The 13065-nt window shown below is 46.0% G+C and overlaps 1 protein-coding gene across 1 annotated transcript in view; it reads right to left on the bottom strand.

The window, feature by feature from the left end:
- The window catches only part of svep1 (sushi, von Willebrand factor type A, EGF and pentraxin domain containing 1), a gene marked incomplete at its 5' end in the record, with an annotated part of 68986 nt that extends 59353 nt beyond the window's left edge, over positions 1 to 9633 (bottom strand). Inside the window, one exon of the mRNA XM_083669214.1 lies at positions 9094 to 9633. Within this exon, the coding sequence (XP_083525340.1) occupies positions 9094 to 9633 (540 nt within the window). The remainder of the gene's footprint in view (positions 1 to 9093) is intronic.
- Positions 9634 to 13065: the final 3432 nt, after the last annotated feature.

The following is a 13065-nucleotide window of genomic DNA, read 5'->3' as shown; positions in this document are numbered from 1 at the left end:
GACTCAATGATGGCCGTGTAGAACTCGACCATCACTTTCTGCAGCATGAGAGTTAGTTCTTGCGGTTCTCTTGGCACAGGCTGTCCTGTTGAGATCCTCAGATAAAACAGGGACTTAAACAGAGAGACTTCAGTGTTTGTTTTACTGATTGATGGAGAGGTATCAAGTTATCGATTGTTGTGTTGTCATTGGCCATCTACAGAACTGTACACTGGTGTGTTGACACAGTAAGTGATCAGTGTATCACATTGATTTGATTAAAGATCCTTGGCTCTTACTGTTGTGTATAACATAACGGAATGTAGGCTTAACTAGTCATTCATTAAAATCCTATAGCCTAAGTGTAGCCGTGTATGAATAGTATTTGGTTATGAAAATAATTTATATTGTTCAAAATAATCCAAATACATGGTTGCCTGGTAACAACTTCTCTGCATGTTTTCATATCATGAATCCAAACTGATTATAATTGTGGACTTTTGTTTTCTCTCGAAAATGGGTGGGTTTTGGGTGATCGGTCTCGTTTTCCTGTGGGACTTGTTTTCTGGCCAGTGCACCACATTAGAAACATACTCTGATTAAGCTTGCGAGCATACTTATTTTCTTTCCCTATTTGGGCTTTGCCCGGAATGGGTTTATTGAAGCTAAAAGCACAACAGCAGAACTAATTGCTCGAGTGACTGATGCCTTGCACACTCAGACCTGTAGGACGTAAAACATCAACCACATCATAACCACATTAAAAAAAAAACATTTTAAAAGACACAACACCATGGAATCCAGCCCAACTCCCAAACTCACATAACATATGGCTTACGTATACAGTATACACCCTAAAAGTGCTTTCCCCAAAACCATTCAGACTGCAGCAACAGCCATTTATAATGTTGGTCATATCTTCAGGTACCTTGAGATATGTCTAGAGTACTACTACATCTTCAGGTATCTTTAGATACTTCCCAAGGCAGAGTATCCCTCAGTGGGATGGATGGATAGAGCTCGATGTTAGACTACAGGCTGATGACAGTTGGTTCCTCTTCTCAGTCCACACCTCAGTGGCCTCTCACCCTGCATTCAGAGCATCACTCTCCCCAATGACCCTTCTCTTATCACAGCCCCCCTAAACTCTCACCGACCCCCGAGGGTCTCCTGTATGCTGGGAGTGCCACAAGGCTGGTGTGTACTCTCTATCTCCCAGATTGGGGTCTCTTTGAAGTTATGAGTGGGAGCTGCTGTGCTGAAGGTATTTTAAGTGAAGGGTCTGGTCATACACGCACGCACACACACAGTCCCCCTCCTATGGGGCTGGTAGTGGTGAGGTTTTACACCACAGACTCCCCACCAAGCAGGGCTGATTTTACTGATTACGTTAAGAACGTTTTTTTACAGTCTTTCTTTCTTTCTTTGCTGCAATCATTAAACAGAGAACCGTGTCTCAGAGGAACAATAAGCCATTTGAGCAAATACAAGAAAAAATCCATGAAAGATGTGTAACATTGACACTGGCCATCTGAAATTACAAGCACGCAATTCAAATGCCTAGGGGTTTTCAGGCTTGGCTGCTGTTTGCGTTTCATAGATTTTCTGAAGCTAGATTGCTCTCCATTTTCATATGCTTAGCTCATACAAAATGCCTCATTTTCGAGGGAGAAAAAAGGATTGTGTGTTTGTTATTGCGTCCCTAGAATTGAAGTAGCAATTGAATAATTCCTTTGGGCCCAGTTTTGAAAATCAGTGGTATGCAGTGATTTCCCTGTGGCCGAGGGTATATGTACAGTTTAGCCTAAAAGATCTGTTTGGCAACATCTCCAAACAATATGAGACAATTATGCTCTGAGTTCTGACGCACTTAAGGGGAGAGAACAAGGAACAGAAAAGGCCAAAAGCCAAAAATATGTTCATCAAATAATTCTGTAAACACACATAATGAGTGCTAACACTTACACAAACTTACACATATGTAAACAAAAACCACCCACTTCCACTTAAACACTCATATACTCAAATACACTAGGCACTTGAACAAGCACGTCACTGATAGAGAATGATAAGTATTGACCAAAGCGTTCACAACCACAGAACCACGCGGTCAACACCACAGATGGGCTGGGAGATTGGACCACTGTGGTCCAGTAATGTGAAGGTTCTGGCCCTGGGACTTGTTTTCCATCTCTAGTGTACAAAGACAGGGCTGTTTCCACTGGACCCAGTAACTAGTGCTGTGTTGAGACACTAGCTGTGGCAGACAGAGGATTGGCTTAACCACAGCTAGCCATGTGCCACACACGCAACCATCCAAACCATGCACATATACAAATATGCAAGCACGCGTACACACACACACACACACACACACACACACACACACACACACACACACACACACACACACACACACACACACACACAGACACAGTAGTCATGGAAATCCCCTGTGAGTTGTGTGGACTTTAAGGCGGGGCCATAGAAATATGAAATGGCCTAATATTGAAGAAAAGCAGACAGTCAGACAGACAGGGGCGGACAGCGGAAGAATGAGAAAAAGACATAGGAAAACAATATGAGACAATCCCCCAGACAAGACACACACACACACACACACACACAGCTGTCCCAACCCAATCAACAGCTGCCAACATGTCCAATGACCAACCTAACAAGCCTAAGAACAGCCCTGTCCTGGGCCAAGGGTACGTCAACACCCAGTAACGCCGCCTTGCACCACTCAGCTCTGTAGAATCTACATGTAATACACCACCACCCGCCAGATCACAGAGACAGTCCCTGCAGTGCTGTTACAGTCTGGGATGGAGAAACACACTGCAAGAACCAGAATCAGCCTCTCTAGTTTCTGGCCCGACAGGCTCGGGTTAGAGCAGTGCTTTCCCCATTTAGGCTGATGTGATCGCTGCACTGAGAGTTCTGGATGGGCTGAGTTTCCAGCCAAACAGCTCTGAAGAGGATCCTGAGGGGATGTGATGAGACATGTGGTTAGGAGAGACTGACTGGGAAGCTTGTGGTTGCTTTAGTAAGTAGACGCAGTTGGCCAGTGCTTACTACAGGTTCTGTATACTCCGAATTAATAGCGATAGGGTGTAAGTTCAACCGGGAAAGTAAATGAGGAAGAGGACTCATCATAGATTTTCCCAATGCACTAATTGCTTTCAGACACATACACAAGCATACCTACACACACGCATGTAGGAAGAGGAAGCTCTTTTAAAGATAAGACTCCCAAGGGTCCTGATTTCAGTTGCAGCTGCTGTAGTTCCAAAAGCTGCCATGTGGATGTCCATTGAACTCAGCTGACCCCACAGTGTGAGTATCTCAGCCATATCTGACACCTGTCAACAGTATCCTACCTATCCATCACAGTATCTCCACAACATCAATCACTGCCCACAAACACTTTCCAGACACGTGCCCTGAAGCGCTCTATCTTTCTTCTTGTCTTTCTCTCTCCTTCACTCTCTTGTCTCAATCTCTGTCTCTTTCTCTCAACATCTATCCCTGTTTTTTTTTGGTGTTTTTTTTAGGTCAGAGGGCAGCCCTGCATGTATAGCTGGTGGCTATAGTGTGTGAGAGGCTGGTGAAGGAGGGGACTTGGGGGGAGGGGGGGGGGGCATCCGTTTGGTATCCGTTTCCAAAAGGGGGCTGGGGTGAGGAGAGGAGGAACAAGGGTCATACAATCAGAAGCTCAAGTGTTTAAAGGTGTTGTTGTGAAGCACAGAGAGTGACGTGAAACTGGTCAAACCTGGAAAGGGACGTGAAACTGGTCAAACTTGGAGAGAGAAACTGGTGAAACATGGACAGAGAATTGCCACATACAGTACCCATTGTTCCCACACACAAGAAAAGGAGAGAACTTGTAATAAACAGTAGTTCATTTATTTAATGAAAGTGCAGTCCCCTAAATCTTAAAAGAAGTTAAACTGTCACATAGCCATTGTCTTCACACACCACAAAAGATGTCGTCTGCCTGGCATAGACTTGCAGGTATTTGACAGAGTGAAAAGCTAAAACCTGAGTCAACTAATGCATCCCTCTACTGATCTCCTGAACAGACTCACTCACAGACACACTGTCCTGTTGAGTCTATCATGTCAATCACTGTGTCAACACCTTCACATGTTTCCAGTGACGCCCTGAGCCACCACATATAAACGCTGGGAGAACCATATGTTTCCAAACAAGCAGCCCATTCAGATGAGGGTGTCCTTACAGAGCTGTGAATCACCTGGTCTCCAGAGGGTTTACAGAAGGACTGAGATGGATCCACACAACCAGAATGGGCTGGTACTTTGTTGCACATTCTATACCAGGGGAGGCTGGTGGAGGTAGAAATCAGAGGACGGGCTCATTGTAATGCATGGAATGGAATGAGGAATGGTGTCAAACACAGGGGAGGCTGGTGGACGTAGAAATCGGAGGAAAGGCTCATTGTAATGCATAGAATGGAATGAGGAATGGTGTCAAACACAGGGGAGGCTGGTGGAGGTAGAAATAGGAAGAAATGCTCATTGTAATGCATGGAATGGAATTAGGAATGGTTTCATACCATTATCAGTACCACACTATAACACAGGATGGGGCAGTGGGGGAGAACATAGAGAAAGACTGATAAAAGCAAGGAGTAGTGAATCCAGCTGACCCTATCCTAAATTCACCCAATTGGCCCAAACAAAGGTGAAAAGCTAACCCTGAAAGTGAACGCTAATCCTCTCGGGATTCCATCCTGCCTTATCTTGGTGTGGAGAGGCCAGCTTGTCTCCTCCATCAATCCCCCTCATCAATCCCCCCCTATAAGAGGACCTAATACACAGGAGGAGGCAGACAGGGAAATGCCTTACAGCTTACAGAGGAAACAGAATCCTTCCTTATCACAGACCAGGTCCCACTACAGTTCCCCTGGGGCCAGACCAAAGAGACACCATACACACGCACATTTCTTTCTCTACGTCACCTTTGTCTCTCTCTCTGTCTTCCTCTACCTTTTGTCCTCTCCTTCCACATTTTTTTTAACGCCTTTCTTTTTCTATCTTCACTTTTCTTTTTTTCCGAACACTCCCCCCAAATTTCGAGCAGAAGCACATGCATTTCACACCAAACGATTTGTATTAGTCTTTGTTCAGTCTTCATTGAATAATCTTCTAATGAAACACTGAAGTATCCCACTTCATGGCTTGTTATTCTACATTCATAATCAATGTTGCATTCTCTGTAATTTCCCAGAATTTATTCAATACTAAGGTGTTTAATACCAAGGCATACAGTATTTGTGTGTGTGTGCGTGTGTCTGCACGCATGTGTGCGTGCGTGTGTCGGGTAAACAAAAGCCTCTTAATTATACTGTAGCTCCCTGTTATGTGCCCCCTAATAGCAGATGTTTTGAAACACAATATGACATGTTTTGAGTGTAATACATCAAGCCATGGTGACAAACCCCCCCTCCAGTTGTTGGGTTCATAAACACTATTGGTGGGGGTCAACGGCACTGTGAGGCCAAACCTCTGGAATTTCTGTCTGGGGGAGGGGGGTGGGTGACTGTTACAGGAATAGAGGAGGGGGGGGGGGGGTGTACTATTATGAAATGACTGTGACTCCTGTTACCCCCCGACTCTTAATGAGAGCTGTGCTGTGTGAGGACATGCAGCTGCTCCTCTATGGTATGTTCTGTAGCTGTACAGTAACTGTAAGAGCATGAACATGTATGTGAGTGAGATTCCAGAGGTAAGGGTGGGAAATGACTGAATGGGGGGGGGGGGGGGGTTGAATTATAGGAATTTAGGAACAACAGCAATGTTATTACAGAAAATGACAGACCTGTCAAGCCAATTTATAGACTCTTAAATTAAAAACTGCACCACCTGGTTGAAATAAAGTCCCACTTCAGACAGTAGCTACATAAGGTGAAGGGTTAGAGTAGCTAAATAAGGTGATTTATGTTTTGACTCAGACTTTTCATATGAATATAGGGCCCAGCAGAACCCCAGTCAGGTAAAAACATTATGGTGGAAAACTAGCAAAAGAATTTCTCTCCCTCCATTGGGAAGCAGACCAACAGTGGGCTGCCAGCTCCTGTCTAGTGTGGAGTGTTTCTCTGGCACTGGCAGGGGCAGGAGGGGGGGGTGATATCTGCCAACACATGGCAACCCTGAGGCAAATCTCCTGGTTGAAGTCAAAGGCAGGGAAAAAAAAGAGAGTAGAGCCTTGTGGTTTAACAGCCAGAGGCAATATGGAGACGAGTGGATGCATTCTGTTTTGTTCCCTCCTTGAGACTAATGAACTGATTTATCAACTGTACTCGGCCTATCAACCACAGAGTACACATCGTACTATGGAATGGGAAAGTTAATGATGATTAACTTCTGCAACAACAAGGTTGTCATAACTCAAACAGACTTAACACGATCCAGAAGCACCATGCTTTATGAGAATAAAATGTCCTTAATGAACCCACCTGTCATCTCCACACACACACACACACACACACACACACACACACACACACACACACACACACACACACACACACACACACACACACACACACACACACACCACACATCCCTACCTCATTCATCCTCCCTCTCTCAGCCCTGGACAGCCAGATGTCACCCTTCAAACTAAGTACTTCATAAGCATCTATGCAGGGCTTATAAAGGCTTCACTAAGGCACTATATCTCAGCCATGTAATGTCAGATGCTTCATTAAGCCTTTATAAGTTATACTTGTGTGACCCAGTCAGAGAGAGAGAGAGAGAGAGAGAGAGAGAGAGAGAGAGAGAGCCCTGGAGGAGAGCCCTGTCTCGACATGCACTGGAGAAAATATCTACTTAATGGATCCCAGCTTTCTACAACACTTATGACAGCGAGACCAGCCAAAGAAATAAAATATGGCACTGCTATTATTACTGTAATTATCAATTACACTATAACAGACGCTGTCCTGCTGAGCTACAATACGACAACTGGATACTTGTATAGATTATCGTTAGCGAGCCCGTTCTTTACAATGCCACACGTCATTAACAGAAAGAAATGAGTGAAGTGTTTTTTCCCCCAACCGAGGATTAGTTGTTGAAACAGTAGAGAAGGAGAGGTGATAAATCACCTGTGGTCTGTGTTCTAACATCTCTCTGAGTCATACACAGGCAGACTGTTAATGTCACTGTGAATTTGTCAGCTGCTGTGGGGAGATATTCTGTCTGCTGCTAGGTAAGTCAGGCTATCTTTCCATCTCTCCTTCCTATGCGTTATCACTCCCATTACTCATAGCATGAGTTCAAAGGAGAGGAGATGAGACTTGCCGCTGGCCCTGCACTGTGAGAATCACAGTGTCAGCATCACAATTGAACTCTCCCACTCTAAGACACGCTGTCTCACAGCTCCAAATAAGTTAAATGAGAAGCAAAACAACGTTTGACAGTTTACTTCACATGATGAATTTCCCAAAACATTCACACTGTTTATGAGTAAAGATAAAATGGCACAAACATGATTCCCCCCCAAAAAGAAAGCCTTTTCCTGATAGTAGGCTTACTGCTGGTCCATAGCCAAACTTTACTTTTATCAGCAGGACCAAAGGGGCTAGCATTAAACACTAAGCATAGCCACAGGGCAACGTTTTCACAACTGAGCTCCAACACCGTCGGCTATGGTGTAAAGCTGTTAAGCACTAAAGCTTGGTTTTCATATGAGTCTGGCTGAGCAAGGCCGTCGTTCAGGGGAGTTCACTAGCGAAGAGGTGATCCATGCTGTTCAGAGAAGCATCTGTGTGTTTATACAGGGCCAGGCAGCAACCCACCAGTACGGGCAGCAGGGACAGCTGGGCTCTATTGATGGACTCTGCCATATGTTAGAATGTGTTTGTTTGTGTGTGTGTGTGTGTGTGTGTGTGTGTGCGTGTGTGCGTGTGTGCGTGCATGCGTGCGTGTAAATTCTGCGCAAATTCTGTCCGGTTTTGTTGTCTCATGGATGGACTATCCTATTTTATCATTACTGAAATTATTACTACGGGGGGGGGGCTCTGATGGATGTTATGAGGAGTAACTCTGAAAAATTCATATGCACCCAAACAATTTATGTCCAGTATGAGGACATCCCACACACCCTCCCTTGTGTGTGTGTGTGTGTGTGTGTGTGTGTGTGTGTGTGTGTGTGTGTGTGTGTGTGTGTGTGTGGCTAATGACTAATGTTATAAGGAGTGAGGAGTAATATAAATAATGAATATTCACCCAAACAATTTATGTACAGTATGAAGTGTCCCACACACTAAAACTCCCTTGTGTGTGTGTGCGTGCGTGCGTGCGTGCGTGCGTGCGTGCGTGCGTTGCTCAAATTAACAAACAATAAACTGGCTACCAGTTCAATCCCTGTATGACCCCAAACAAGCACCCTCTTCTCACAAAAACTTCTTATCATTCCAGAAATTATTACTACGGGGGAGAACTAATGTTATGAGGAGTAACTCAAGTAAATAATGAATATTCACCCAAACAATTTATGTACAGTATAAAGTGTCCCACACACTAAATCTCCCTTGTGTGTGTGTGTGTGTTTGTGTGTGTGTGTGTGTGTGTGTGTGTGTGTGTGTGTGTGCATGCCTGCGTGTGTGTGTGTGTGCGCATGCCTGCATGCATGTGAGGATGTGCCCTCTGGTATTTTCATCACTGGAAAGTCTACAGCTTCACTGCACAATTACACCAGGCACCTAACTCTGAATATCTCTGGTGTATAATTTAGAGGAATGAGGGGTGTCCCACACAGGACCTTATTAACATCAACTTCCTTTAACCACACTCACACCCTGCATACGCACAAAACCTCAAACAATTTGGGGTACACATACCCACCCACACACACACACACACACACACACACACACACACACACACACACACACACACACCTAACACAACACATGATAGCAGACACACACACACACAAAACCTAAAAAAACCCAGGATATATACAATAAATACACATACACAAACAGTCACAGACACACACACACCCTACATAAACTCAAAACCCGTCTCTTTCGGAATACACACACATACACTCATACAGTACACACTCACACTCACTCACCGCTGCCCGCTGGAAGGCTCCCTTAGTGTAGGTCCCCCCCCCGCGGTACGTGATGGCAGGGATCTCCTGGTTGAACAGAGAACACTTGTGCTGGTGCGAGTGCGGCGTTGAGACGTGGTCCACCCGGGTCACCACGTGGGTCTTGGAGGAGAAGGTGACCACGGCCACACGCGTGTCCTCCGGCGCAACAGGGAAGTCGGACAGAAGCTTCCGGACAAAGCGCAGCTCACTGAGGAAGTTAGCAGCGCCCACGCTGGACGACTCATCCACCAGGAACACCAGGTCAAGACGGGCGCTCTTCTCCCTCAGCACGCGCACATTCTTCTTAAATGCCTGGCCCAGGCGTTCCACCTTGCTCTCAGCACTCTCCGACAGGTTGAGGTGGGCTGGGGGGGAGCCCAGAGAGGCTGGGGCTCCGGGCCGGAGGCTCTGCTGCAGCTGCTGGAGGGCTGGCCAGCCTGCTGCACCCAGGACCAGGCAGCAGCACCAGCACAGCCACAGAGAGCTCCACGAAGCGACAGGACACCTCAGAGAAGACATACTATACTACTGTAGCCACAGCACTGGTGCCAGCAAAGGAAGGAGTCCTTCAGATGAAAGTCAGTAATGATGGTGACAATGCTGTTGTTGTCCTATGTTTACATCTGTCTCCAGACACACAGCATGGGTACCGGTAGAGGCAAGAGCTTACAAAAAGCAGTTTACAAAAAATGATGATGATTATGGTCCTTTTCTCCCACTGTACTGTATTTCAGTTCTTCTCTCTCCCTCTCTGCTGAGTGAGTGCTGGTCCCGTGCTGGTGATGGTATCTGATTGGAGAGGTGTGTGGCTGAGCAGCGGGATGTCTGTCTGTCTGTCTGTCTGTCTGTCCCGGGAGACAAGGCTAAACCCCAGACCGTCTGTCTGTCTCTTTCTCTGCTCTGCCCTCAGGCTCCTGTGTGTGTGACGCTCCTGCTCCCAGCCAGACTCCAAATGCCTCTTCCCCCCGCTCTCAAAATCATTTAAAAAAAGAACGGAAAAAAAGTTCAGAGTGAGAGAGAGAGTGTGAGGGAGAAAGAGAGCGAGAGCGAGAGGGAGAGGGAGAAAGAGAGAGAGGGAGAGGGAGAGAGAGAGATTCAGAGGAAAAGGGGGAAGTCACAGCCGTGAAGTATTCTTTTTTTCTTCTCCTCTCCTCTTCTTCTTCTTCTTCTTCTTCTTTTTCTCTGCACTCACTCTCTCTCTCCTCCTGAGTTGAGTGAGAGTGTGTGTCACTGGAGCGCTTTGCCTGTCTTGCTGTCAACATTCCCAAAGAAAACATCAGCACCAGGTCCTCTGATCAACTCCATATGTCTGGCACCGGACAACACTCACACTCACACTACCTTTACCACCGAGCACAGCAGCAGATACCAGCACGCAGCCATGGGAGTCAGACACTGAGAGAGAGCGTGGGGGGAAGAGAAGAGAGAAGGGGGGAAGAGGGAGACAGAGGGGGTAGAGGGAGACAGAGGGGGACAGAGGTGAGTGGTAAGAGATGAGACAAAGAGAGGAAGATAAAAATTAGATTAGACAGAGAACAATGTGTTTGCAAGAGACAATAATAGTGAGGAGACCAATTTATACTGTAGATTTAACCTGTGCATCAGGGCAATAGAGCGAGCATACATTATATTTAATCAAATGATCATTTCTGATGTGACTATCACTTCCTTTCCCCTCCTTCTTCAAGTGTCTTTTAGAGGATATCAGGAGGATATGTCCCATGCCGTGTTTTCCTTCAGTGACTTTATCAGTAACCAAAACAAAGAGAGGCTGCATTAAAGGAGCTCAGAGAGAGACTGAGAGGCCATAAACCCAGAGCAGATTTATTGTTCCTCTGGAACGGTGGAAATGGAACTGGAGGTGGACCTGGAACTGGAACAGGTCATACAGTAGAGAATAATGGATTAGAATCCCTGTGATAGAACCATAGAACAGGGTGACAGGCTAAAGCTTTCCACCATTAGCCACTGACACCAGGCTCAAGCACACACAGTGTTTATTTGCCCATATAAACCCCCTTCTCCTATACAGCACTGGAAACTTCTGCTCTGAGACGTGGGAATAGAAGGTAGCGTCATACTCTCACCAGATAAGTGGAATGGGAGAGAAGCTCAGAGACAGACACAGAAACAAGAAAGACACACACACACACACACACACACACACACACATATTCACACACACACACACACACACACACACACACACACACACACATATTCACATACTCACAGACACACACACACACACACACAGACATACACGCAGGGTAACAAGCACAGCTGTGACTTCCTGCTTTTGGCACTGTAGACCCCTCCACTGGCCCTCCTGGTGTCCCCTGGGACTGTGAGGAGGGGGGTCGGGGGTGGGGAAAAGGAGGGTTGTGTGAAGATCCACACAGAATTGGTCACAGTGAATCAACCATGAAAACTCGAAAGGGACGCTGGTTTATATGTACAAGCCCCAAAAGATGTACACCCACACATACACCCACACATCCAGACACACATAGCACATGCTGTGCGTGCAAAAACACGCACATACACACATGCATGCACACACACACACACACACATACAAACACATACACACCCACCCACACTATCCCACAGGGCCTGTCTGAGGGCCTGAGAATAGGCTTTCCTGTGGTTAGCGCTCTGTGAGTGCTGGTGCTATGCCTTGGCCTGTGGGGCCATCCTCTCTGCACAGCTCTGCTCCACTCTCTAAATAAACCTCCACTTGACCAAAAACACTGTCAGCCCCTCCTGTGTCCAGAACGCCCAGATAGGCTGCAGAGGGCAGCAAGTTGACCATTGCCTCTCCCTGGCTCTGTTAGGCACGCAAAGACATGCGCACACGCACACGCACACACACACACACACACACACACACACACACACACACACACACACACAAACATACACACAAACATACACACACACACACACACACACACACACACACACAAGCACACAAGCATACACACACATAGGACACTAGGTCACACAAGGAATCCCCACTGGTAACAAGCTTACTTCCTGCTACAGGAGGTCAACAGAGAGGGCCCTTTCTCTGTATTTCATGCAGAGGGACGTTATAGTCAACTATTCAGTCTGGTTTACTTCATATACTGTATGTAGGGCATGAAAGTGAATGTGCTAGCCGCACTATTTGGTACACACGCACACCAAAAAAACACACGCCTCTAACTGGCTCCCCACTTGTCCTTATTATCTCCTACGGCAACACACTGACATAGCAGATGCTAGTAGTCACAGCATATTCCCGACATGCCCAAAGGAAGGAAGAAAGAAAAACCCAGCAGTCTTCTCCAAAACACTCCATCAGAACCTGCAAATCATGACAGAATAGATCCTTCCAATCACATACTACATGGGAGAGACATAGCTATACCAGATATTTTAGAATACATGACATGCTCTATCTATGGCTATACCATCCATGCTTCTGAATTTTAAGGTCTAAGGTCCACACAATGTATGCTATTACAATGAAAGTGGTTAAAATAAAATAAAACACAGCTGAATACTATTGTTTAGAGCTAAATGAAGGCCTATTTGGGGGTAAGAAAAAACGGACATACGTTTAGAAAATAAACAACCCCCATAAAGGGGGACTTAACAGCTTTCACAAGCGAATTAAGAGCTTTCACTTTCATTGGTTAATTAGCACAGCGTAGGCAACAACACGAGCCTCCTTTTATTGCAGCTAATAGAACACACACGGAGACCCGTGTGACCAGAGATAACGGTCTTTGGCGTGACTGATCTAAATATAAACATTTGAATGCTACCACGCCCTACCTCAAATTGTTCAGTTAATTCTGCTTCTTTCCAAAACAAAAAAGTGGATAAAATGTCAGTGACGGGGTATCTTTGGGGTGTGTTTGTCTTTGCACGGCAGTGCACTTCCATGTACTCCTGTCGTTT

Source organism: Argentina silus (assembly GCF_951799395.1).
Source record: "Argentina silus genome assembly, chromosome: 1".
Lineage (NCBI taxonomy): Eukaryota > Metazoa > Chordata > Actinopteri > Argentiniformes > Argentinidae > Argentina > Argentina silus.
The sequence above is the reverse complement of the archived record's forward strand: the minus strand, read 5'-3'. Positions and strand labels throughout refer to the sequence as shown.